Source organism: Mustela erminea, chromosome 14 (genome assembly GCF_009829155.1).
Source record: "Mustela erminea isolate mMusErm1 chromosome 14, mMusErm1.Pri, whole genome shotgun sequence".
In the NCBI taxonomy this organism is placed as follows: domain Eukaryota; kingdom Metazoa; phylum Chordata; class Mammalia; order Carnivora; family Mustelidae; genus Mustela; species Mustela erminea.
The window spans coordinates 78357285-78381195 of NC_045627.1; the positions used below are offsets into that span (position 1 = coordinate 78357285).

Below are 23911 nucleotides of genomic sequence, written 5' to 3' on the forward strand. Positions count from 1 at the left end.
CCCAAGTCCGTGTGTTGGATATTTGCACAGGCTGCCTCAAATTGCAGATCACTGAAGTGAAGACACACTCTAGAGCAGGCACATGGGAACGGAGGCAGGTGGCCCAGCACACCCAGCATGTGTCTCCCCATCCTGGATGGAGAGCTCTCCCAGCCTGAGGACAGACAACCACCCAGTGTGTGTGTGTGTGTGTGTGTGTGTGTGCGCGCGTGCGCGTGCGCGGGCGCACGCTTGTGTGTCTAGGGTAAGGGGTGCTGAATCCGATTTTACAAGACAAACGTGTGGGGTGTAGGGGGAAGCACGTTCCTGCTCACTCTTCCGATTTCACACACTCATAGCCAACCTTGAATTTGATACAGCCATCCACTGTTTATCCCAGCATGAGAGACAAGAAACTTAAGCTTTAGCAATTCTTAGCAAATCTGATGTCCCTCCCTATCACCCTACGTTTTTTTTTTTTCCAATTTAAAGAAAAAGTAGGGGAGGGGGAATGAACCCATCCAGTTGCTGAGTGATATCCAGACAAAGCCACCAGCCCATTGCCCGCGTTTGCCAGCTGGGGAAGGGCAGGGGTGGGGGCAGATTTTGATGCGCCTTTGGGCCCGGCCTGAGCTCTCCAAGGCCCCTCCCAAGAGTGAGCCCTGTCAGGATGTCCCCCTCCCCCCCTACTCCCCCACCACTGCAGTGCCGCGCGGGGAGGCACCTCCCAGATCTGCTGGAACAATGGGCTGGGGAGGGGGCAGGTGCCGCTCAGAGCGCAGCAGAGGGCGGGGGCCGCGACCTGTCTGCAAGACTGCAAGCACCCTGCCCATGGTGGCTGCGCTGCCACCTGACTCAGTTTCCCCAGCTTTGAGGTGCCCGCAGAGCTTTTCCTGGATGAATTTCCCTCACGTCCCAGACATTTTAATTTCATCCTCGCCAGGCAGCTTACCCTGCCGCTCGCCGGAAGCCACTGGGCTGCGCTCCCCTCCAGCGGCTGCTACTGCTAGAGCCCCTCAGGTCAGGGACGCGCGGCGTCTCCGTGCGCCCAACTTTCCCCACTTGGGACCCACAATCCTGGTCAGGCCGTCCCCTCCGCTGGCGAAACCATGATTTATAGTCCTGGACTCCAAAAGCTGCTCCTCCTCCTTCCCCCCGGTGCCGGGTCCTCTCTCGGTCCTTACCCGGCACCCCCGCCCCATCCGAGCCCTAACCACGCTTCCCAAAGAAAGCGGCCATAGAACATTTGCAAAATGCGAGCGTCCGTCCTCCGCACTGGGAGCCACCTTCCTCTCCCCCGCCAGGGCAAGGAGGGGACAGACGAGCCCTTGCCGCTTGGCCCCTCCACCGCCGGCAGAATCCCTGGGGATGGGCGGGGCGGGCAGTGAGCTGCAGTCCAGCCCGGAGCTGCGGCCCCCACTCCCCGCACGTACGCGCGACCTCGGCGGGGCCAGGGGACAGCTCCAGACCCTTGATTTGCCCCCAGGCTCCCACCCGCGCCTCGCTGAGTCACGGAAACGAGCCGCTGGGGATACGGGGCCACCCGGCTGCCGGCCCCTTATTCGGCAATCGCGGGCGTCCCCGCACCGCGCTCAGGGGATGGACACCCGGGATTGGTTCTCACCCGGACTCGCAAGGCCCTCCCCCCAAAAGGCGCCACCCTGGGACCGGGATGTCCAGGGCACCCGGGCAGGGGCTGCAGTTCCCGCCGCAGTGTCCGCACCCCAGCCGGGGAGCGCAGCACGTGACCGGCGGGCCGCAGGCGGTCCCCCTCCCCCGGACCCCCTGCTCGGCCGCGGCGCTGCCCCTTGCTCCCAGCGAGGGCAAGATGCTGAGGGGTGCGCGCCCACTTTTTCCGAGAGGGAGCTGCGGGGCGCCGGGCCGAGCGCGCCTCATCCCTCCCCGGCCCGCCCCGCCGCAGCCGCAGGACCCGCGACCGGCGCTCACCTCGGGGACCCGTGTCGCCGCCGCCGCCTTCCTTGTCCGCCATGGTCGCGCAGCCCCCGCCCGCGAGAGGAACCTCCGGCGCAGCCCCTGTGCCCGTGTGGGTCCCAGTCCGCGTCCTCGGAGGCGCTCGGGCCGGGTCTGATGCGCCGGGCAGCGGGAGCGCTGCTGTGACGCCGCCGCCGCCGCAGCCCGGACTCCTCCCCGCGCTCCTCCCGGGCCCGCCCCGCGCCCCGCCCCGCGGAGCCTGGCCGGCGGGGGAAGGCCGGGGAAGGCCGGCGCGGGGCCCGGCTCGGCGTCCCCCCGCCCCCGGGACCCGTCGCTCCGGGTCTGGCCCCTCCTCTCCCGGGCTCCCCCCGGAGCCCGCCGCCGCCGAGGAGGGGGCGCGGCGGGGACTCGGCTTCTCGCCAGCCGGCCGGACGCCGGCGCACTGAAGGCGCACTGCTCGGCCAGCGGCGGGGACCGGATTTCAGGTCCCCTCCGCCCCGCCGCGCCTCCGCTCATCGGAAGAGCCCGGGGCCGAAGCCCTGCGGCAGGCACCGCGCAGGAACCGCAGTCTCCGGAGGAAGCCCGCCCCAGTCTCCACCGGTCGTTTCTCTCCCCCTGGGTCCAAGGGGAGCAAGGGCCACGCGATGGAGGAACCCGGCGCAGCCAGGGCTCAGGCCTCAGACCGAGGACCTGCGCTGGGGTGGGGGGGTGGGGGGGCTCGCTTTGAGCACCGCGGGAGGTTGCCCCGGGCTGCCTGCGGAACTCCATGGCAACTCGGGACCCCGGGGGCTGCCTGTCGCGGAGGCTGCGACGCGCCTTCCATATATGGGCTCCCAAGCCGGCCCTCGTTCAAAGTCTGAGAATAACGGCATCAATAATGCAGAGCTTCGGTTAATGATTCATCCTCCCTGTCCTCTGGCCCCGCCACACACACGTGCCACTGGCACCTGTTCGCGACTGGCCAGGTGGCTTCTGGGTCCTCTGTGCAAGGAGGCAACGACTCTCATGACCACCGTTACCGGGCCCTTCCCTGACGCCTGGCCCTATACTAAGTGCTTAAGAGCCTTATCTCATTTGCTTCGCATAACTCTAAGAGGTGACTAGTGGTCCCCATTTTGCGGAGAAGGAAACTAAGGTTTAAGGGATTTCAGTGATGATCCCTAGAACACACACATCAAGTAAGTGACCAAGGTGGGATAACCACCAGCTTGCCCTGAGATGGCCACAGCTCTCAAAAGGTACCTAAAGGAGGCTTCATCATGCTGCCAGGTTATGGAGGAGGGGGTGGGTGGGGTGCTGCTGGGAGACCCCAGAGACCAGCCTCTACTCAGAGTGATTTTAGGGTGATGCGTTAAAAAGATGAACTTGACCTCTGTTGGCCTGCATTAAAAATCCTGAGCCTATAGTCTCTGACTGTAGATGAGACCATGAGCTAATTATTTAACCTCTTTGAGCCTCAGTATTCTCATCTGTGGAATGGGTATAGAGAGCCCACTTCCTAAGAATGAAGAGGACTAAATGAACTGCTATATGTAGACTTGGTTGGGGTCTGGCGCGTGGTAAGCAGTCCAAAAGGTATTACATGTTATTGAGTCATAGGCACCTTTTTACAGTGGACAATGGTCAGACAGTGGGCAATGGGGAGCCCATGGGGGCACTCCCAGAGTGGAGAACATTGTTTTTCTACAGAGCGCCCTCTCCCTCCCAGGACTACTTGCCTACTGAGACAATCCCCCATTATCTCAGAGGCAGACTCAAGACACGGTCTGGAGGCCAAGAGCACAGGGCACCCAAATGCAGGCTGGAGGAAGAGTGAAGGCAGTGGTGGAGGTGACGAGGCTGACCCTGCAATGGCCCTTCAAGCTGCCTTCCCAGTTCTGCCCCTATACCCCCACTGAGTGAAGCTGGCCGGGCTGAAGCCACATGAATTGAAGCTCAGAGGGCAGGGACAGCCACCAACACGCTGCCCACTGAGCACGTGTCATAAGGACACGTGCCAAGGCAGTGAGGCCAGAAAGAGTTTTTTATTAAACGTGGTTCTGACTAAGTCTCCTGTGTTCCAAAACCATGCTGAGCCTCCCTCTTCTACAAGAAAAAGCTCTAACTCTTCAGCTTAATGTTCGACACCTTTGACAATGTGCCTCGTCTGGCATCTCTCTCCCAAGAAACCTTCCTTCCACCAGCCTTCCTCGGATATGGCCACAGTCTACGTCTCTCTCCATGTTGGACAACCCCATCGTTTCCCTCGTCTACCTGCCCACAGCCAGGCATCCTTCAGGGACCCAGTCCCAGGCTCCCAGCCCAGGGAATCCTAGGACACCACTCAACTCCCAAGGCTCCCAGGGCAATCTACACACTCGCATATTTTGTTTTATTTTTCTCCTTCTTCCACACTGCTGCACAGACAGCTCAGCACTCAGAAGCCTCCTCCATCTATCTGCAGAGATGCCCACCTCCCCGCCCAGGGCTCGACCTTCCTTTGGGGCTCCAGACCTCCTGAAAGTCTCCCCAGGGCACCTCCGACGCCCTTCCCTCTCTCCCAAAGCCCAGCTCATCCTCTGCAGTCCTCCCTCGATAAGGCGGCATCACCCACAAGCCACCCAGGCCCACACCTGGGCATCAGCTCTCACTCCTCTCTCTGCGTCCGTCTGAGTTTGGTCAGTCTCCAAGTGCGGCGTTACCTAGCTGACCGTAGACATTTCCACTCCGTCCTCACAGCCACCACCCTCGTCCACGTCCCCATCACGTCTCACTGCCTACGTTGTCTGCACGACCTCCTCACCTTCCCGCTCCTGTCCTACCCTTTGGGCCTTTTTTTTTTTTTTTTTTTTTTTTTGTGATTCTGGTCTGCCCCGCCCACCCGCCTCTCAGCTCCTCCCCGCCCCGCCCCTCAGGACCTCTTTCAGTCCTTCGCCCCCAACCCCGCCTCAGGTGCTGGTATTTCAAATGCCTTAAAATGTGTTTGGTGTTTTGACCAGTTCGCCCCTCATCCCTCATCACCAGCACCCTGAAGACCTCAGCATAGACCTCCCAACTCCAGGGAGCCTTCCCTGCACCCCCATCCGGCCCGGGTGCCCCTCTTCAGTATCCTTACGGCACCCTGTCCCTCTCCATTCAGAGTCCTGACCCCCAGCACCAAGACATTGGTCTTGGCAGCCTGTCAGAACCAGCAGGAACCCCGCGGTCCCCACCCTCCTGCCACCTGTGGTGGAAAGGCCTCAGGGCCACCTGCCCTCTCTGCTGACATGCAGCCACAGTGACAGGAGGGCACGTGAGGACAATGGTGGTGGGGGGGGGGGGACATGTAAGCCCCATGCTGTGGGCACAGAGCAGAAGACAGTTTCGATTTTCCGGGAGCATGAAAGGCAGTGCGCCCTCTGCCTGAGGCTTGTCCTCGGGGCTTTAATCCTCTCACTAATTAGAGACCGCCCTGGCGAGCACACATTGGGCCAGCAGGGGCGTCATCTACTTCTCACAGCCCTCCCCGCTGTCTTCTAGCAGAGCAGATGGAAGCGCAGGAAGGTGGGGGCACCTGCGCAGGCTTTCTCTGGCCACAAACAGCATGGCCTGTCTCTGTCACTCGACAGAGGGAAGGGCTCCCCCTCTCCTCTCCTGACACCCAGAGCCTCGTCCACCAGTAGCAGCAGCCTAAGATCCCGTCGCTCCTCTGCTACTGGGTCCTACATGATCTGGCCTTCTGCTGCCTCTTGACTCTGGCTCCTTCCACTGTCCCATCCCTCACTCCAAACCGCACAGGCCATCCATGTGCACAGCCCCGATCTCGTCCTACCTCTCGGCCTCTGCTCTAGGTGGCGGCCCTGCCTGGGACCCAGTGCCCAAGACATGCACATGGCTTGCATCCTCACTCACTCGGGACATGCCGCCCTCCCAGATGGTTCTCCTGTTGCCGTCCCGTGCCCACAGGGAAGTAAGCTCCGTGAGAGGAGGATCTCGGACTGCGCTGCTCACCTCTGTATCCCCAGGTCTAGACGAGCACCCGGTGTGTGGCCGGTGCCCAACGAAAGCTTGATGGAGAAGGGACGGGCTCCATCACTGAAAGAGGAGCGTGACAGGCTTCGTCCAGTGGGAGGAGCCAGCCCGCCACGGGGACATCCCACGGACTCCTGGGGGCTCTCACAGCCGTGGCAGAGCACTTGTGGGAGGTCACTGGGCAGCAAGTCCCCGCCAGTCCTCCTCGAACTTCCCCACACAGGGCTCCCTGTGGACTCCCTTCAGAACCCTCCATATGATTTCTTCTCCACCTTCTGGGCCAGAGGGGCCCAGACTGTGGTCTGTCGTGGTGGGCAGCGAGAATGTCCCCACCTCCACTCCTACCAATTACAGGTCTCAGCGGGCCACTTGAGTCCCCAAAAGGGGCCCAGCCCAGAGCCAAGTCACCACCTTCTGGTAATCTCATGCTGATCACTCCAGTCACATGGGCCTGTCCTCAGGTCCCCAAAGAACTGGCACCTCCCTGGGAGTCCACTCTCCATTCCTTTTACCACCAAATCTCTCTCTTCCTCCAGGTCTCAGCTTAGACAGCACTTGTTCCAGAAAACCACCAGGCCCTCCAAGACAGCACGAGGCCCCCACTCCCCTGACCCTCCTCTCATAGCACCATCACAGCTCTGGGTCACTACTATTATCAACCCATTATATAGAAAACAAAATCCAGGCCCAGAAAGGTGCAGCTGAGAAGCTGCAGAGCTGAGACTAGAACTCAGGTCTTTCCAATGTTGGGTGGCCCATCTCCCCCACCAGCAGGCAGGGTCAGCCATGTGCACAACCGTGGCCCCCAGACTCACATGGGGCCTGGAACAGACAGTTAAATACTAAAAAGGAAAACAGCTCCTCGGCTTCAGGCCCTCACTTGACTCATCCCCAGCACACAGCCGAGCCCCCAGACACCTCGCTGCAACAGGCCCCCGCCTTGTCTTTCAGCCCCCACACAAATACACACCTTCCTCGCTTCCTGATGGATCTCCCACTGAGGGTGCTGGTCCTGGGGGTGCAGCAAGACAGGGACAGAGCAAGTGAAGTGTGGGGTCACATGGAGTCAGCCAGACCAAGGTTCAAATCCAGGCTGAGTCATTCCCTACCCCTCTGGATCTGTTTCTTCATCTATAAAATGCGTTGATAACCATAGGCAGGATAATTGTGGGAGACAATATATGTAAAACACTCGGCGTAGGGCTAGGCTACATACACTACAGTAAATAGGACTTATTATTTAATTTGCAAATTGGGGCCACAAAAATGCCTACTATATTATAATACATTGTATATATTGTATATTATAAATTACAGAATGGATTTAGGTAAAAAATTGGGGGGTCATAAAAGACACATGGAAGATATGGTGGTGAGTGGCTTTTAACAAAATGTTTATCCAAGAAAAATTCTTTAAAATTTTGAGAAACACTGATACTAATCCAAATCTGGGCTTTTATGTAGGAAGCTTCCAGTAAAAGCTGATTTGGACTTTATAATATGCCGCCGGAATTTTGTCTATAAACTGAGTATCATAAAACTGCCTCCTTTATAATGGCACCAACATTCAGATGAGCCAAGGCAACATGAAAACTTCAGGGTGGTTCAGTTGGTTGGGCGGCCGACTCCTGGTTTTGACTCAGGTCATGATCCTGGGAATGAGCCCTGCGTCAGGCTCTGCACTGAGTAGGGAGTCGGCTTGAGAATTTCTCTCTGTCTCTCTCTGCCTCTCCCCATCCCCCCATTCATGTGTGCACACTCACACGTGCGTGTGCGCTATCTCTCTCTCAAATAAATAAATCTTAAAAAAAAAAAAACTTAAGGGAAAGCCTAGGCAATAGGTCAAGGTCCTTGACCTCTGACCTTTAGTACATCTTGAAAATCTGAACTCAGAGCTGAATCGTGGTGCCCAGTTTATACATCCTTTTCCCATGGATTTCTGTCCCATCTGCTGTGAATCAGCCTCTCTGTTATAAAATTCCAAAACACGCTTCACATATACAACATGGGTTGCCACAGGAGTCTTCCAGGAGAAACATTCACGTTCCACAGGAAACTGTTTCTCAGAATTTCACAACCACTCCGGCCTGCAATGTAAACATGCCCGCGCAGGTAATGAAGGGTCGTCCAAATATTTTTTTGTAAGTATTTCAAACAGCAGAGCAAGCGTCTGCGGCCCCTCTCTCAGCAGTATTCTCAGAGCGGCTCAAACCCTGGCCCTGCAAGCGCCTGGTTCCTGGTAAGATGGAACATTCTGGAAGCCGTGTATGAAGGAGGCCAGCACAGAAAGTGCAACCAGGGATGAGGCTCAGAGAAGGAAAATGGGAATGATCCCGGGGCGAGAGAGCTATCACAAGGGCTGCAACAAACTAGCTTGTTAGAGCCAAAAGGTTTCGAGTTACAGAAAAAAATTACTTGTTGCATCTCGCTCCTAGCCCAGTGCCTGGCTCTGGAGGAGCTCAAGATACATTTGTTGAAGAAATGAATGAGTGATCATGTAAATAAATAATGCGGTGGCAACTGGGGCTCGGAGAAGCTAGATCTCTCGTTCAAAGTCATGCAGTTAGGGACAGCCCCCTGCGTCTCAGCTCTGCTGGGCTTTCAGTCTCCCCCCCACAACCCCCCCCAAACCCCCCTTCCCGTCACTGCAAAAGGTCCAGCAGGAGACTAACTGCAATTGATTCCTGATGACTACAGGGACACCAGAGGCAACAAGGCCCTTTCTAGCTCTGCGGATAGGAATGCGGTGATGAGTAGCAATGTCCGCCTCCTGCAGAGTGTGGCATGGAGCTGACCTCCAGGATCCCTCCTCTCCAACTTTCTAGAATTCTATACCAGGCAAAGAGAGCATTCTGAACCCTGCAAAGATAAATCTGAGCAGATCCAGCCACCTGCAGCTGCGGGAAAAGCCCCCGAAAAATCAGATCTCTCCTATCTTGGTGCTGCCTTGTCACCTGCTTGTCTGGATGGTTCTACCCCATCCAGGCACCTAGAGCTGCCTGTGTGGATAGTTCTACCCAATTGTGGGAACATCTGCACATCCCACGTAGATGTGAGAGGCTGCTGTGCCCTCCTGGCCTGCATGGTTCTGTGTCTTCTTCCTGGAGGCAGGTATACCGTCCCAGGATTTGCCTGGAGAAGGGGGGAAGGCAGCACCAGGCTGAGGGAAGGGAGATCTGCTTTAAGGTCATCAGGTCCCTGAGCTCAGCCTTGTGAGAGCTTGTCTCTGGGCCTCACCCATCAAGTGGAGAGGGACCATTAAGTCTTCACCGAGTGCCCGTGAAAAGACATCCTTGAGTTCTGCAAGCCATAGACTAAGGAAGAACAATTGGATAAGGACCTTAATCACGAGATTCATTCACTCCTTCCATAGATATGCATGAGGTTTTACTATGTACCAGGCACTTTGTTTTAAGCTTGGAGGAAGCCAAACCACCAAAATGTGTACTCTTGGTCAGCAAGACTCTGTCTTTATTCTGGGGGAAAGCGTTCCCCGACCGTACAGTTCCGGGTTCTCAGCATGCTAAAGCCCAGCTGAGGGCCCTTAGAATCCAGACTAAGAATCGGACTCAAAAGTCTCCAGTGGGGACGCCTGGGTGGCTCAGTGGGTTAAAGCCCCTGCCTTCGGCTCAGGTCATGATCCCAGGGCTCTGGGATCGAGCCCCACATCAGGCTCTCTGCTCGGCAGGGAGCCTGCTTCCCTTCCTCTCTCTCTGCCTGCCTCTCTGCCTACTTGTGATCTCTGTCTGTCAGATAAATAGATAAAATATATATTTTTTAAAAGTCTCCATTGGTTAGCAGCTAAACAAAATGGTGGCTTTTCCATGGGTACACTGGGCAGAGGAGGCCGGGCCACGTCAGGAAGTAGGCTCTGAATGGTGGAGCAAGGGAGGTCTCTGGTGTCAGGCTGGGTGCCCTGGGCAACTTAGCCAAACTCCTCAGAACCCCTGTCTCTCCCTGTAGAGAGGACAGTGATGTCACCCTCCTGACAGGGTAGCATGATCAGTGGAGACAGTGCCCGTAGTGCTCAGAGCTACTCAGGCGGCCGCTGGGGCGGACACAGCTGAGCCATCACACCCAGAGCAGCCGGCCCACCTCTGTCTCCCCCCAGTTCCAGCCTCAGAGGTCTGCTTACCCTCACTCTCTCTCCCCCCAAATCCCGGATCTATTTGCTTGCGATGGACTTCCATTCTGGACAGTGCGCCAGGCCGTCTGGGAACAAAGCACGAGCATTTGACCAAAGTGAAGAGATGGGCACATGAGGGGGTCTTCACGGACTTCGGGATTCAGGAAGAAGATAGCCTCTGGCTATAAAATATCTTCAAAACCTTGTCTTCTCCCCATCTCCCTTTGACTTTTACTCTGCTTTGGCCTTTTTCCTCATTAACAAATGCAGGATGAGCATCACTTTGGATGGCCACCGCCATCACTGCCATCTCGCTAACACAGACCATCCCCTTGGTCTCTCAACAGCCTCCCTGGGCCTCCAACTGCTACTCTTGCGCCCCCTTCAGTTCAGCCTGAGAGATGCCCGGGAAGTTGGTCAAGATTCACTTTTCTCTATTCCTAACCCTTCCAAAGATTTCCCGCTGGAACTAGATCAACCCAAGCTTGTTTCCCAGGCCTATGAGGCCCTCCAGGATGTGACCCCGTTCACCCTGCTAGCTCCATCCTGGTCATACCCCGCTCTCATCCCCCTACTCCTGGGCCTTCACTAACCCATATGACACACTCACATTTAGAACAAGGAGTCCCTTCCTCAAGACACTTGACTTCCAACTGCTGGGAAATCAGCATAATATCCTGACTTAATCAAAATAACACACTAATTTTATCTTCCAGAAAATTAAGGTAAAAAAAACATACAGGTCCACAATGTCTAAGATATCCCCCAGATTGAACAGTCTACAATCTAATCAATTATACCCAGTAATTTGACACTATTCTGTCTTCTCTCTTCTTGACCAGGTCCAATACTCCCTGCTTCCCCCTCTGCTGATCTCTCTACCCACCTCTGCCCCTGCTTAATATCATCCAACTGACTCACCTTAAAGGCCAGCACCCTGGAGAGGCCCTCTCTGGTCCCATGTGTTGTTTCATGTTACATCATGCCACCCCATTTTTCCATGACACAAACATACTTTAAAGCCACTTCCCTTATTGTTTATTCTGAGCCTTTCCCACTAGACTGTCCCCTCCCTGTAGGCAGTAGCAATAGTAAGTATATATTTAGTGCTTACTGTGTGCTAGACATTGCTCTGGGCACCTCACTTCTATTGTCCCATTTAATCTTCATAACAATGCAGAGGAAGGGTCACTGTCCCCATTTTACAGACAAGGAAACTGAGGCCTGCCATAATTACCTAAGGAGTGAGTGGCAGGTTCAGAATTTGCACCTGGACAGTGTGATGACAGGAGAATGTCCCAGTCTATTCTGCATACCATGGAGAGCTGCACCAGACTGTGTCCTGGTGCTTAGCCTAGTACCTGGCATGTAGCAGGGCCTTAAGAAATGTGTCAAATGAATGAACAAATCATCCAACTGGAAGGCAGAATTACAGTTTACAAAGCACCCTCACATCTCTCCTCTCGCTTGACTCATAAAATACTTAGAGGGAAGTGTCACTATTCCTGACTTTTTAAAGATGACAACATTGAAGGCCCCGTGAGACCACAGGCAACCTTGGCCTCAGGTCATAAATCAAAGCGGCTGAATTAAACCATTCGTTTCTTTCAAATCTGCTGTTTGATTCAACGTTTTCATGTATCTTCTGCATCCTACCCCATGATGTGTCTGCATTTGTATTTTGTTTTTGTTTTTAAGATTTATTTATTTATTTGACAGAGATCACAAGCAGGCAGAGAGGCAGGCAGAGACAGGGAGAAGCAGGCTCCCTGCTGAGCAGAGAGCCTGATGCGGGGCTCAATCCCAGTACCCTGAGATCATGACCCTAGCCAAAGGCAGAGGCTCATCCTACTGAGCCACCCAGGCGCCCTTGTTTTTGTTTTTTATTATGTTCCCTATGTTGTACCTTCTACCCTCATGACTTACTCACTCAGTAACTGGAAGCCTGGACCTCCCACCGGCCTTCCCCCATTTTGCCCAACCCCCCACCCATATTTGTGTTTGTTTTTTAAGCAGAACTAACATCTTAGATATCTAGTACTTGTTTTTAAAGCATCCATCTTCTTGCGGCAAGTTTCAAGCATCCACGAAAGTAGAACAGAATGATACAATGAATCCCCGGGTACCCAACATCCAAGTTACCAAATTTTTATAAAAAATCCAACTCATCAAGTGACACGGGCTCTTCCAGGAAGCCATTGCAACAGCTGTCATTCACAGCTTATGTGCCAATATGCTCATTTAATTTCCACAGCCTTCCCTCTGAAGCACAAGCTAATATTGGCCTGGATTTCAGATGTGGACATTGAAGGTAGTCAAGGCAGGACGTTGCCGGAAGTCTTGGAGCCGGAAGGAGCAGAGCCGGGAGCCACCCAGAGCTGGGCAGCTTTACCATCTGGACGTGAAGTCCTGCTCTAAAGGAAGTGGGTCCACACCATTTTTTAAAACATCCCACTCCAAATCTGCTGAGACACTCTCTCTTGTTCATTCTCCTTTTCCAACAGACACCTGCAAGCCCCTCACTGTGCCGCTGGGCAGAGATACAAAGTCTAGCCAGATGTGGACCCGGCCTTCGGGAGCTCCCAGCCTTGGTAGAAAGGAGAGAGGCAGATGGGCACAACCCAAACTCGAGGCACACCTTGACCAGCACTCGGGCATGGAAATACGCTCTGGGCCTCCCATACCCTCTCTCTCCTCCATCGGAAAGCAAGGCCCTGGAGGGCAGGGGACAGGGAGCAAAAGGGTTAAGGGTTAAGCAAAAAGGTTATGAGTTTGGGAATTGGTTTATCCTTGGGTTTGAACCCTAGCTCCATCCCTTCCAGCTCTGTAGTCTTGGGTAAGTAACCGTCCTTCTCAGATTCCCTTGTAAAAGAGGGTCGATAAAGCCCCATACCCTAGGGCCACTAGAGCTTTACATCAGATAATGCTTCCCCAGCTTCTTCAACAACGGAAACTTCCCATCAGTGTCGGTCAGTACGATTGGTTATTCCTCACAACCAGTTCTCAGTAATGGTTCCGGCTTTGTGGTGCCTGAATGAGGCACGAGCTTTAGAAAAGAGGGTACGCGTTTCCCAAGAGACTATTTTTCTTACTCAGCCTCTCCTCAGAAAGTCTGTAAATTTGGAAAATCAACAAATTAAAGGTAAAACTTAACAGCCTACCCTACTCAGCCAGCCGAGGGATGCGGGCCACGTGTGAGCAGGACGATCTGGTGGTGGTCAGGGCAGCGGGGACAAAGGCGCTGTGTTGTCTGTCAGCCCCGCGCTGGCACCCAGGCACACATTCCACGATCCCGCAGGGCTAAACCACATGCAACGGGCCTGCGGCTAGAACAGTGACTAGAACAAAAGCACCAGGCGCAGGGCTCACCTAGCCTCTCGCCAGGACTTCCCATTAGGTTGCTAAGAACCAAGAGGGTCCCGGGCCACCTGGCCTGAGGTGGGTGCAATTTGCAACAGTGGTGATCGCCATGTCAGTAGCAGGACAAGCACTGGACTTGGTCTCAGGACCCCTTTCTCTAAGACCAGGCTCTGTCAGGCTTTCGCTGTGTGGCCTCAAGCAGGTCACCAAGCCTCTCTGATGCCCAGTCTCCTTCAATGCAGATACAAAACACACTGATTCCTCCTGCCTCACGCTGCCTGTTGCCGGCCCAGAGCGGAATCTCAGCTTTGCCACTTCTGAGTTTGCGGTGTTAATTACCCTCAGCCTTGTTTTCCTCATCTGCCGAATGGGACTGATCACAGCATCCACCTCCCAGTGTCACCGCGAAGAGAAAATGAGGCATGTGTGTAAAATGACGACTGAAACGCTGGCACGTAAGTGCTCAGTGACCGAGGATGCCCCCCTCCCCAAGCTAAACACCAACTTCAGTCACCACCAGCAGCAGCCCCTTCTGTGTTTGCTTATTTCATGCTGGACAAGATGCCCAGTGCTCCACTGTGCTACTGCATTTTCCCTTCCCAAGAGAGCACCCCGTGTGCGGGCCAGGACCAGCCGGCTCCAGCAACACGGGGGTCCACAAGCCAGCCTCTCCCTCGCTGGCGCTCTGCCCCGTGCCGTGTAATCACCAGCACTCCTCGGCCACCCGATGGTCCCACCGCCCCACCAAAGGCCTTCCCCAGCTGGCACAGAGGTGGGAGGGCAGAGAAGGAAGAAGCCTCCTCCTGTGACAAGCCTGCACCCGGACAGGCTGCACCCGGAAAGTGGGGAGACATACATTGTCCGGAAACCTCTAGTTTGCTCTGAGGATGGAGGGTGCTTAGGTCTGGGTCAAGGTAAGAGGGTGTTATTTGTTTTACCCCTCCCAAAATGCTGTGACTGTCTTGATTTCCTATTTTTCCTAGTATCCTGATAAAGTTCTAAGTTTGGAGCAAGAGGAGAATTTAAAAAAAAGAAGATCAAAATATTGAACTTTAAAAAGCTAAGTTTCTGTTTTGTTTGTTTGTTTGTTTGTTTGTTTTTAAGAAACAAAGCAAATTGAGGATAAGACAGAAAATAGAAGAGGGGCCCCTTGGTGGCTTAGCCCATTAGCATCTGCCTTCTGCTCAGGTCCTGATCCCAGGCTCCCTGCTCAGTGGGAAGTGTGCTACTCCCTCTCCCTCCCCCTCTGCCCCTCCCCCTGCTGTGTGAGCGCTCTTTCTCTCTTAAACAAATAAATAAAATCTTTAATTTAAAAAAAGAAGGAAAATAAATGAGGTAATATGTTGCATCACGTATGATCTAACAGGTGAGGCTGTGTGTATGCACAAGCGTGTGTTTCCCAAAGTCCAGAGCTAAATACACAACCGTCACAAAGAAATATCTCCACAAAGAAAACAGTTAAGCAAGCACATGAAAAACTATCATTCTCATCAGTAATTTATATGTGTGTATATAATTAAACACTGAGAAAATGTGGCATCAATTATAAAACAATGAAATGATGGTATCTAATGATGATGAGGTTGTGTTGAAGCTTATCCTTTCATGAAGACGTAGAAGATGCTGTCACAAACCAAGTTTCATGCTTCAGAAAAGCATATGTAACATTAAAAGTACTTTGATCGATTAATCCTCTTAGAAATCTATTCTAGGACAAAGGAAACAACTTAAGCATGTATGTTTCAGTGTTATTTCATGCAAAGCATACAACTGAGTAGAATGACAAATATAAATGGGAAGGTGGTCTAGAAACATGGGAAAATGTCATAATATAAAGTTCAAAAAAAGCAGAAAACATCTATAGACTAATGATTATAACCACTAAAATTACACCTGCATGTGGATAGATACTGGCATCAGAGAAATGAAACAGTTGTGCTAAGACAGAGGGATAATGAGGGGGCCTCTGGTCCTTTCCAGATTCCCTTTAATGATTTATCATATTTTTCTTTCTCTCTCTTTCTCTAAACTCTGTCTGGAGACCGCCCCTCGCTTCCCAGGAAGGGTGGGGAGCTGCCTCTTGCCTTGGCCTCTACTCCCACTCTGGCCGTTTGATTTGGTTTCTAAATTGTGTTGCTGTTTCTTGAAACTGCAGCTCTCCAAACAAACCAGGGGTGTGCGTGTGAGATCAGAAGGCAAACAAGCTCCAGCAAACACATTCAGCTCTGTGCGGGGGCCAAGGAATTTCACATTTGGACCCTAAATGTCAGATCCCACAAAAGTCCTTCTCAGGTTCCACAAGTGAGCTCAGAAAGTCTGCCCTTCCCCAAGCTTACTTGCCAGGGCAACCCCCTGGACACCTGCCAGTGCAGGGTGGGGCTTACCCTCCCCCATCCCAGGGCCTGTGGCCACCCTTCAGGACCTCCTGGGTCATGTGCCCCTTTGGGAATCGGATAAGGGCTCAGACGCTGCCCACTATTTTGAGGGGTTCATAGATCGACACAGTGAATCTGCATGGCGGTGGCCACTTCTTGTTGCCTCAGTGTTTTCATCAGTAAAATGGGGATAGTAACTGTACCTACTTTAGAGGAGCATTCCAAAAATTAAATGACATAATACTTGCAAGTAGAACAAGTCACTAGCACAAAGTAAGCGCCAATAAATGTCAGGTACTATTGATTATAGCCTGAGTCCTTACAGTATCTACATATCCAGATAAATGCAAATCACCACCAACCTACTTCTCTGTTCCTCTGTAATAGCTACCCATCCATTTAAAAGACTAGAAGGAAAGACATTAATGCAGTGATAGTGGTAATCCCTGTATAATAAGCTTATGAGTGATTTTCTTATTCTACCACTGCGCCACACATTTTCAACAGATAGTACGTTTTTCTTTTACAATCTGAATAAAATCAATATTTGAATCTTTAAAATTAAATCGGCAAAAGTGGGATAGGTCAGAAAGAGAGGGTTTTAAACAGAGGGGTGAGGCTGCAAAGGCACTTCTTAATGTCAGGCGCCTAACACCATTCAGGGAAGGGGGTACCTTGATGTAGACTTTGGACTCCTTGGAAACCTCTGAGTCATCCAAATCAGCATCCCAAGTGCTGACCGTGCCCACCTGCACCCTACCCTGGGTCCTCTTCTCTGCACGTGTCCAAGCCTCCTGGAGGCCATGCCTCGTGACTTCAGTTGCTAGTTACGGCTCACCGATGTGCCAGCCCTGGATGGCTACTCTACTTGGGCTGGTCTATTAGTTCAGGCCTAGAGAAAGCAAGGGACTTGCACAGGACCACCCAGCCAGGAAGCAGCCGGGCCAGAATTCAAACGCACAACTTCTCACTTCAAGTCCACGGGTGATCTTACTAGACAGCTCGTGACCCGAAGAAAACAGAGGTTACAGGAATATGCTCAGGGGCCAGGGGTGGAGATTTCTGTTTTCTGGTTAGAATTCTTGCCTATGGATAATTTGGGTGTTGACTGTGTGTAATTACGTTTCTATGTACTTGTGTGTCCGTGTGAGTGTGTGTATGTGTGTGTCAGAGACAAAGAGAGAGAGAATGTATTTATAAAATGTTTTTCAGAGACTCTAAGAATAGGTAGCAACACATGGAGCTTGCTCAGGTTTTTCCAAAGTATCAGAAAAACTGAATTTAAAGTAAAACAAAAAATTAAAAGAATGTATTTAAATGCATAGGAAATAGGAAAATCTGACCCTGTGGAATATTTGAGGATGGAGGCCCGGGCTGATTCTAGGTCTTTGCTCCTGACCACAGAACCCTGGAAGTTCAAGGTCAGAAGAACTTTAGAGGTGACCCTGTTGAATCTTTTTCTCCCTGCAGAAAACCCATCTGCTGCACCACGGACAGTCATCTTGTTTGAATGCCTCCCTGGATGGAAGCTCACTCCCTGAAGGTCCCATGTCCGCCCCCTCCCCCCACCCCATCTCAGAGTGGTGTCAGCAAGCTCTTCCTCTAAGAGTGGAAATGTCTTCCTCATTATGTCACTTTCTGGCCTTAGTTCTAACCTCTGGAGTAATGGGGAATAAATGTGCCATTCTGTCCCAGAGTTTCTGTATCAGGACACCTCCAGCTATAAATAATAAAAAACCTTGACTCAGTAACAAGTGATTAGGAGGGGGCTCTGTGTCCACCCCTGCGGCCCTGCCCAGTTACACTGTGGGTGGATGACCTCAGGAGGGCAGCGAGATGGCTGCCCTTCCATGTGTCCCATCTCGCCACGGGGTGGCCAGAGGCAAAAGACAGTAAGTCTTCCTGCGGGCCTGTTTTCTTTCCCTGCCCAGCCTCTGCTCACTCCTCACCCGACAGGGCTGGACCACACGTCCACTCTGAAGTCTGAAACCAGCCCTGCTCAAGGACAACGGGATTATCTCCACCGGCTTAAATGAAGTTGGGTTTCCTCCTGAGCTGGGGATCGTCTCTTCCATGAGTACGAGCAAAATCAGGACTCTTCCCAAAAGAGATAAGGTGGGAATTGATTCTGAGTCAGTAACAGTGGCTTCAACACCATCCAGCGCTTAGTGTGCAGAGTCATAGACATTACTTGGGGGGGACTCTGGGGATCTGGGCCTGCCCAGCACCCACTCCTCTTCTGCTGGAGACACGCCTACTTGCTCCGAGGAACTACCTCTCCCTGAGACCCTCATTTCAAGATCCTATGCTTTCCAAGTCCTAGTCGATCAGCTTCGCTGATTCTGTGAGCTGCCCTATAACCTTCTACTACCCACCCCCCTTTTTATAGCTTCCATAGCCATACCCAGTCTCTGTGGCTTGCAGCCAAAGAGTTCTAACCAGTCCCTAAGATTCAAATGCACCAAGAGCTCCAGGGTCTACTCTCCTGGCCTGGTAGCAGCCCAGGGTCTGACTTGGGAATTTAGAACGTAGAATCTGGATTCGAAATGAGAATCTAAGCAATCTTCACACTCGCTGTGTGATTTTGTGCAAGTCACTCAACATCTCTGGTCAGTCACACCCTGACATCTTTTTGATCCTAACAAGAACTGCCAAAGAAACGAACAAATGACAACAACAAAAATCAGAACAACAAGAACCAAACACACACACACACACATACACACACACACAGTGCACACACACATGCATAAACCCCACACATGAACGGGCCCATTCAGCTCAAGAAATACTACCGTCAGAAGTCCCAATAAGAAGCCACAAGTCACCATCTATCTGCTCAGGTAGTTATCAAACTTCAAGTCACATGACCTCTCCACACCTCGTTTTTCTCATTTGTAAAATGAGGATATTCATAACATTGCATAAGGGCGTTTGGATGATAATGCAGTACAGTATTTGTAAAAATATTTTCTACTCTGTTTAATGCCACCAAGTGCAAGGAATCAATATTCCCAATATCTGCTGAAAACATTTGCTTATTTATAAGTAAAAACTAAAACAAAAAAGATAGGCAAGTCTAACCGTGTGCATTCTCCGCCCCCTCTCCCCGATTCTAAAGGATACTTCTTGGGCCGCCTGGGTGGCTCCGTCAGTTACGTCAGTTACGCTACAAACTCTTGATTTGGGCTCATGTCATGATCTCAAGGTGGTGGGACGTGCTCCCTCGTCTGGCGGCTTAAGATCCCTCCCCCTCTCCCTCCCGCTCTCTCTCTCTCTCTCTCTCAAATAAATAATTAAATAAGCAAATAAAATCTTAAAAAAAAAAAAAAAAGGATGTTTCTCTGTGCATCCTTGACACTTGGGTTTCTATGATGTTAATGTAGAGAAAGGATAAAACACATACACAGACACAACTAGAGAAGCCAGAGGCTAGCTAATGTACATGGGAAAGAGAACTAGAATTCTTGCCAGAGTTTAAAAAAGACAAACAGAGGGAAAAAGAAGACAGCTTTGACCTAAAAGTTGAAGGTGGAAGGGAAAAAAAGAACAGACGCGAAGAAGAAAGTTTGCAAATCTGGAAAGAGGGGAGAGATGTTGGGGGCGGCTGCCATGAATATGGGATGATGAGAATGTAGGGAGGCAGGCAATGACAAGCAAAAAAGGATTTTTTAAGTTTTGCTGGATGTCATGAATGTCTCCCTTTGCATTTCCTAGGAGATGGCAGGAACGTTTGAATTTGCTTTCCATTATTTGGGGAGGTTGCACTGATGTTTCTCCAACCACAGCAGCAGCCCTGTTTTTTATGGTATATGCAAATATTCACGGAGTTCCTCGTTTGCACCAGGCACTATGCAAGGCTCTGAATACCCCTGATCCTTGCCCTCGCAGACGGTGCAGAAAGCACTTGGCCTGTGCCCATCCCGGTGACCACTGGACCCCATAGACGTCCACAGTCACTCCGCCCCTGCCCCACACAGCCTCAGATGAGGCCTGGCCATATCTCTCTGGATTATTCTGTCAGATGGTGTCCTTGCCCCTAGTCCCAGGCCCCCACACCCAGTCCACTTTCTATGATTTTTTCCAAAATGCGAATCATGCTCATGGCTTACTCCCCTTTGAAACCTTTCAACCTTGACTTCCTCCTCACCTTTTTTTTTTTAATACTTTTTTAAAAAAGATTTGTTTGAGAGAGATCAAGAGCAAGAGAAATCGCAGAGGTAGATGCAGATTCACTGCTGAGCAGAAAGCCCGATGCAGAGCTCCAATCCGAGGACCCCAGGTTCATGACGGGAGCCGAAGGCAGACATTTAACAGACTGAATCATTCAGGCCCTCCCCCTCCTCCCCCTTTATAGGATCAAATCGTAATGTTCCAGCTCTCAGGAAGACCCTTGGGATCTGGATCTGGTCTAAGATCCTCGCCCCTCCCCTCCCCCCACTGCCAGTCTCTGCATGTCACATTCCCACATTTTCACACTTTTCCTCTTTCACACTCAGCTGGACCTCCCTCCTCTTCCCTGGGAATCTTTACCTGGCCCCATCTCACACAAACCTAACCCTCCCCTCCCTAGGACATTCCTATCCTTACGTTCAGCAGTGATTTTTGTCTACCTGCTCCTGGGACCCAGCTGCCACCACACTGGGGACAATAATGCATCATGTCTCGCACAGCTCCAGGCACAGGGTGGATGCACCAAGGAGTTATATCGTTGATGGGGACAGAGGTGACAAGGGACAGAAAAATATGTCTGACGGTTGGGAGGGGGTGGTCCGACCAAACTCGTAATCCAACTTGAACTTAGGCGTGGTAGAAACTTGCTGCTTTTGAATGAATCTGTGTTTTCTATCTCATGGCATGTGTGGGGACCAGCAGACATCAGTGACCTTTTGGCTAATATCTTAAAATTAAAAATTTTCAAATGACACCTGCAGAATATGATTGTTTTCAAACAACATCAGCAAAAGAACAATAAACACAAAGAAGAATATTGAACTTTGCCCAGAGATAACCATGGTAGACATGTGGACAATGGTTTCTGTGTCACTGTGACTCCCTGAGTTGGTCCATAGCGTGTCATACGATCCCCAAGCCCGAAGGGCCCCAGCTTCCAAGAATCTGAGCGGAACTGGCCCCAGAAGGGTGGGGCCAAGGGACCCTCTCTTTGAGGCTTTGGTTTGGTCAAAGACAGAGCTGGCCCCACTCCCAATTTGAGGCCATCTCTAGGCAGATACAAAAGGGCCATTTTTCTTTCCCTCATGAACAAAGTGTGCTGCAGACTGGGAGTTTTTCTGGGTTATGAGATTCAATTCCATTGAAAAAGATCATCTGAGGTTTCCCAAGAAAGTCATATTTAAAGATGGCATAGACTGAAGCTTTATTTTTGTCCAAAATAGTCATGAATTATGAAAGTCATTGGCTGGAAGCTGGAGGAACAGCAGGCTTTTGTGGACAAAGAAAAAGCGTGGCTACAATTTCAACCCCCATAGGACAGCCGAAGAGTCCGAAAGGACCATTGAGTCGTGGGAGGGGCCCAGCAAGGAGCCTCTCTTGCTTCCTTAGGTCCTCCAGTGGGGTCTTGGCGCAAGGAAATCCGTGACTGTGGCACATGAGTGAGTTAATGTTTGGATTTGCCCCACGCCAAGATTGAGTCTCACGGACCCACCAGAGGTCCCCTGTGATGGCTGCCAAACAAGGGGCAGGTTCCTTTATAACCCACTTTGGGGAAAGTCCACTCACTGGTACCACCCTGAGGTAGCCATAACTATATATGACTTTACGGTTGGACCCAGCAATTTCATGTCTAGGAATCTAGCTACAAATGGAAATGCAAAAGGCGGGATTATTTGAAATTGCTAAATATCAGAAACAACACAAATGGACATTTATAAACTAGTTGGATATAAACTATAGTGTATCCTCTTGATGACAGTCTACAGAGTCATAGAAATGAATGAAGAAACTCCTATGAATTAACATGGGGCAATTTCCAGGATATATATTATTAAGTAAAACAAGCAAATTACAAAAGACCGTAAAACATAAATATAAATATATATATATATATGCAAAGCTAAGCATGCATATATATATATATATATATATATATATATATATGCAAAGCTAAGCATGCCTATAAACATATAGGCATGCTTAGCTTTGCAAAAGGGTGCACAGAAGCAATAAATCAGAAGGTAATAAAACCGGGCAGGTGTGGTGAAGGAGATGAGGATAGCTGTTCGGTACACAGTTTCAGTTCAGAGTGCTTCATACATCCAAAAATAAAATTAAGTCCAAGGGTTATTTAAAAGGGTCCCCTAAATTTGACACAGAGGAAGCAAATAAACCTTACTTTGTATCATATGAATGGTACATATGATGTAACTTGACAGAAAAAAATCACTAATTCAAGTAATTTGGGGCACAGTATTATGACCATATATCTTTATTTTTTTTAAAGATTTATTTATTTATTTGAGAGAGAGAGAGCACACCAGGGAGAGAGAGAGAGGAGGAAGCAGGCTCCCCACTGAGCAGGGAGCCTGATGCAGGGCTCAATCCCAGTACCCTGGGATCCTGACCTAAGCAGACAGCAGATGCTTAGCCGACTAAGCTACCCAGGTGCCCCATGACCATCTATCTTTAAAAATGACATTTTCTCACAGTAAAAAGAACCATGAAGGCATCTTAAACTTAATTTTGTAGGTTTGTTGCTGGTAGAGGTATGTGCGGCATAATTCTGAAGCTATGTCTTTTATATATTGAAGGATAGAACAAATGAGCAAATACTCGATGTTGTAGACCAGGGTTTGCTGTGGAGAGGAAGATACAAACACAGAATGAGGGGAAAAGAGAAAAAAAAAATGTACATTACTGAATTTGAATGAGATAGATCAGTGCGTACTCATGGGTTTAAACAATAGAGAATTCCTAGTTTCGTTTACAGAAAAGACCCAGAAGCCATGGTCCTCTGGTAGCAATGAGCCACGGAGAGCCCAGATCTTGGTTTCTAAATACCATTCCCCACTGAAAGGAAGCTGGGCTCCCAGTTTGCCTGGGACTATCCTGGTTTGAAAATCTGAAACTCTTGCGTTCCCGGAACTCCTTCTGTCCTGGGTAAACCACGATGGTTGGTCGCTCACCTGGGAGCAAAGAGATTGCTGGCCTGGAGAAGATCAGAATGTGCTTGTGGGTAGACATCACTCCCTTCCAGAAAGCTCCACCAGGCACCGCTGCCCAGGGGCCAGCATCTGACAGCCTCTGAGAAACATACTTTGGGCCTGCTGACACCTCCAGACAAGGGTACCCCCACCCCCAAGAGCCCCTCGCCATGATTGTCTGGTCTTCTCTCAGAGGCATTCACAAGGAAGCACAGAGTTCCCCCGGTGATCTTAAATGCCTAAAAATGGCATAACAAATTAACCCAGATTGTCATTTCCTCCCCGTGATTCAATCAGCCTGGCCTGGCTCAGGGGAATCCCCTTGTTTTAATCATGTTTCTCTTCAAAATCACTCTTGCTAGGAGCCTAGCATGCCATTCACGAATATTTGGTTCCAATTACCCCGAACCTCCTTCACCATTGTAATTTAATAAACAGTTTTGTTGAGAGACTTTTAGAGAATACACCAGAGACTTCAGGAAAAGCTCACATTGGCTCACATGGGCCCTCAGGGACACGCCGGCTTTGCTAGCACAAGTCATCCCCAGAAAGCCCCAGCAGGCTGACAGCCAACCCTGTCCCCGTGGGGAGCGGGGAGCTGCAGTGCTCCCCCCCAGAGGGACTGACCCGCCCCGACATCTGCCTCCTACTCGTGACCCTGAGGTGAACTAGAATTGAAGAGAGAAGAGCTGAGGCCCCCGCCTGGGTCTAGCAGGTCCTGATTTTTCTGTCCTACCCTGTTTCCTTCTCTCCTGATCAGCCTGGAGGCAAAACTGGCCTGGGAGACAGAGGCTCTGGAAGGAGGCAGGAGAGAGACCAGTGGAGGACAGGGGCCTGGCACTGAGCGGCCCACACAAGGCTGGAAGGGGCTGCCTGGAGAAAGCAGATGCATTGGCACCCCTCCTTCGGTCCAGACTTCCTGTCTGGCCCCCACCCCCCTTTTGTCTTCTTCTCCTATCAGGGACGGCAGAGCGATAGTGGGTCCCTCA

At 51.3% G+C, this 23911-nt stretch overlaps 1 protein-coding gene across 2 annotated transcripts in view; it reads right to left on the reverse strand.

Moving 5' to 3' along the window:
- Window positions 1-23911, reverse strand: part of HSPA12A (heat shock protein family A (Hsp70) member 12A) — a 154774-nt gene that overhangs the window by 61098 nt on the left and 69765 nt on the right. The window contains exon 1 of one of the 2 annotated variants that reach the window (XM_032311924.1): window positions 1927-2124. The exons of the other annotated variant lie outside the window; for it this stretch is intronic. Within the exon in view, the coding sequence (XP_032167815.1) occupies window positions 1927-1969 (43 nt within the window). The 5' untranslated portion in view covers window positions 1970-2124. Of the gene's footprint in view, window positions 1-1926; window positions 2125-23911 lie in introns of those variants that run through there. 2 annotated transcript variants of the gene reach the window in all.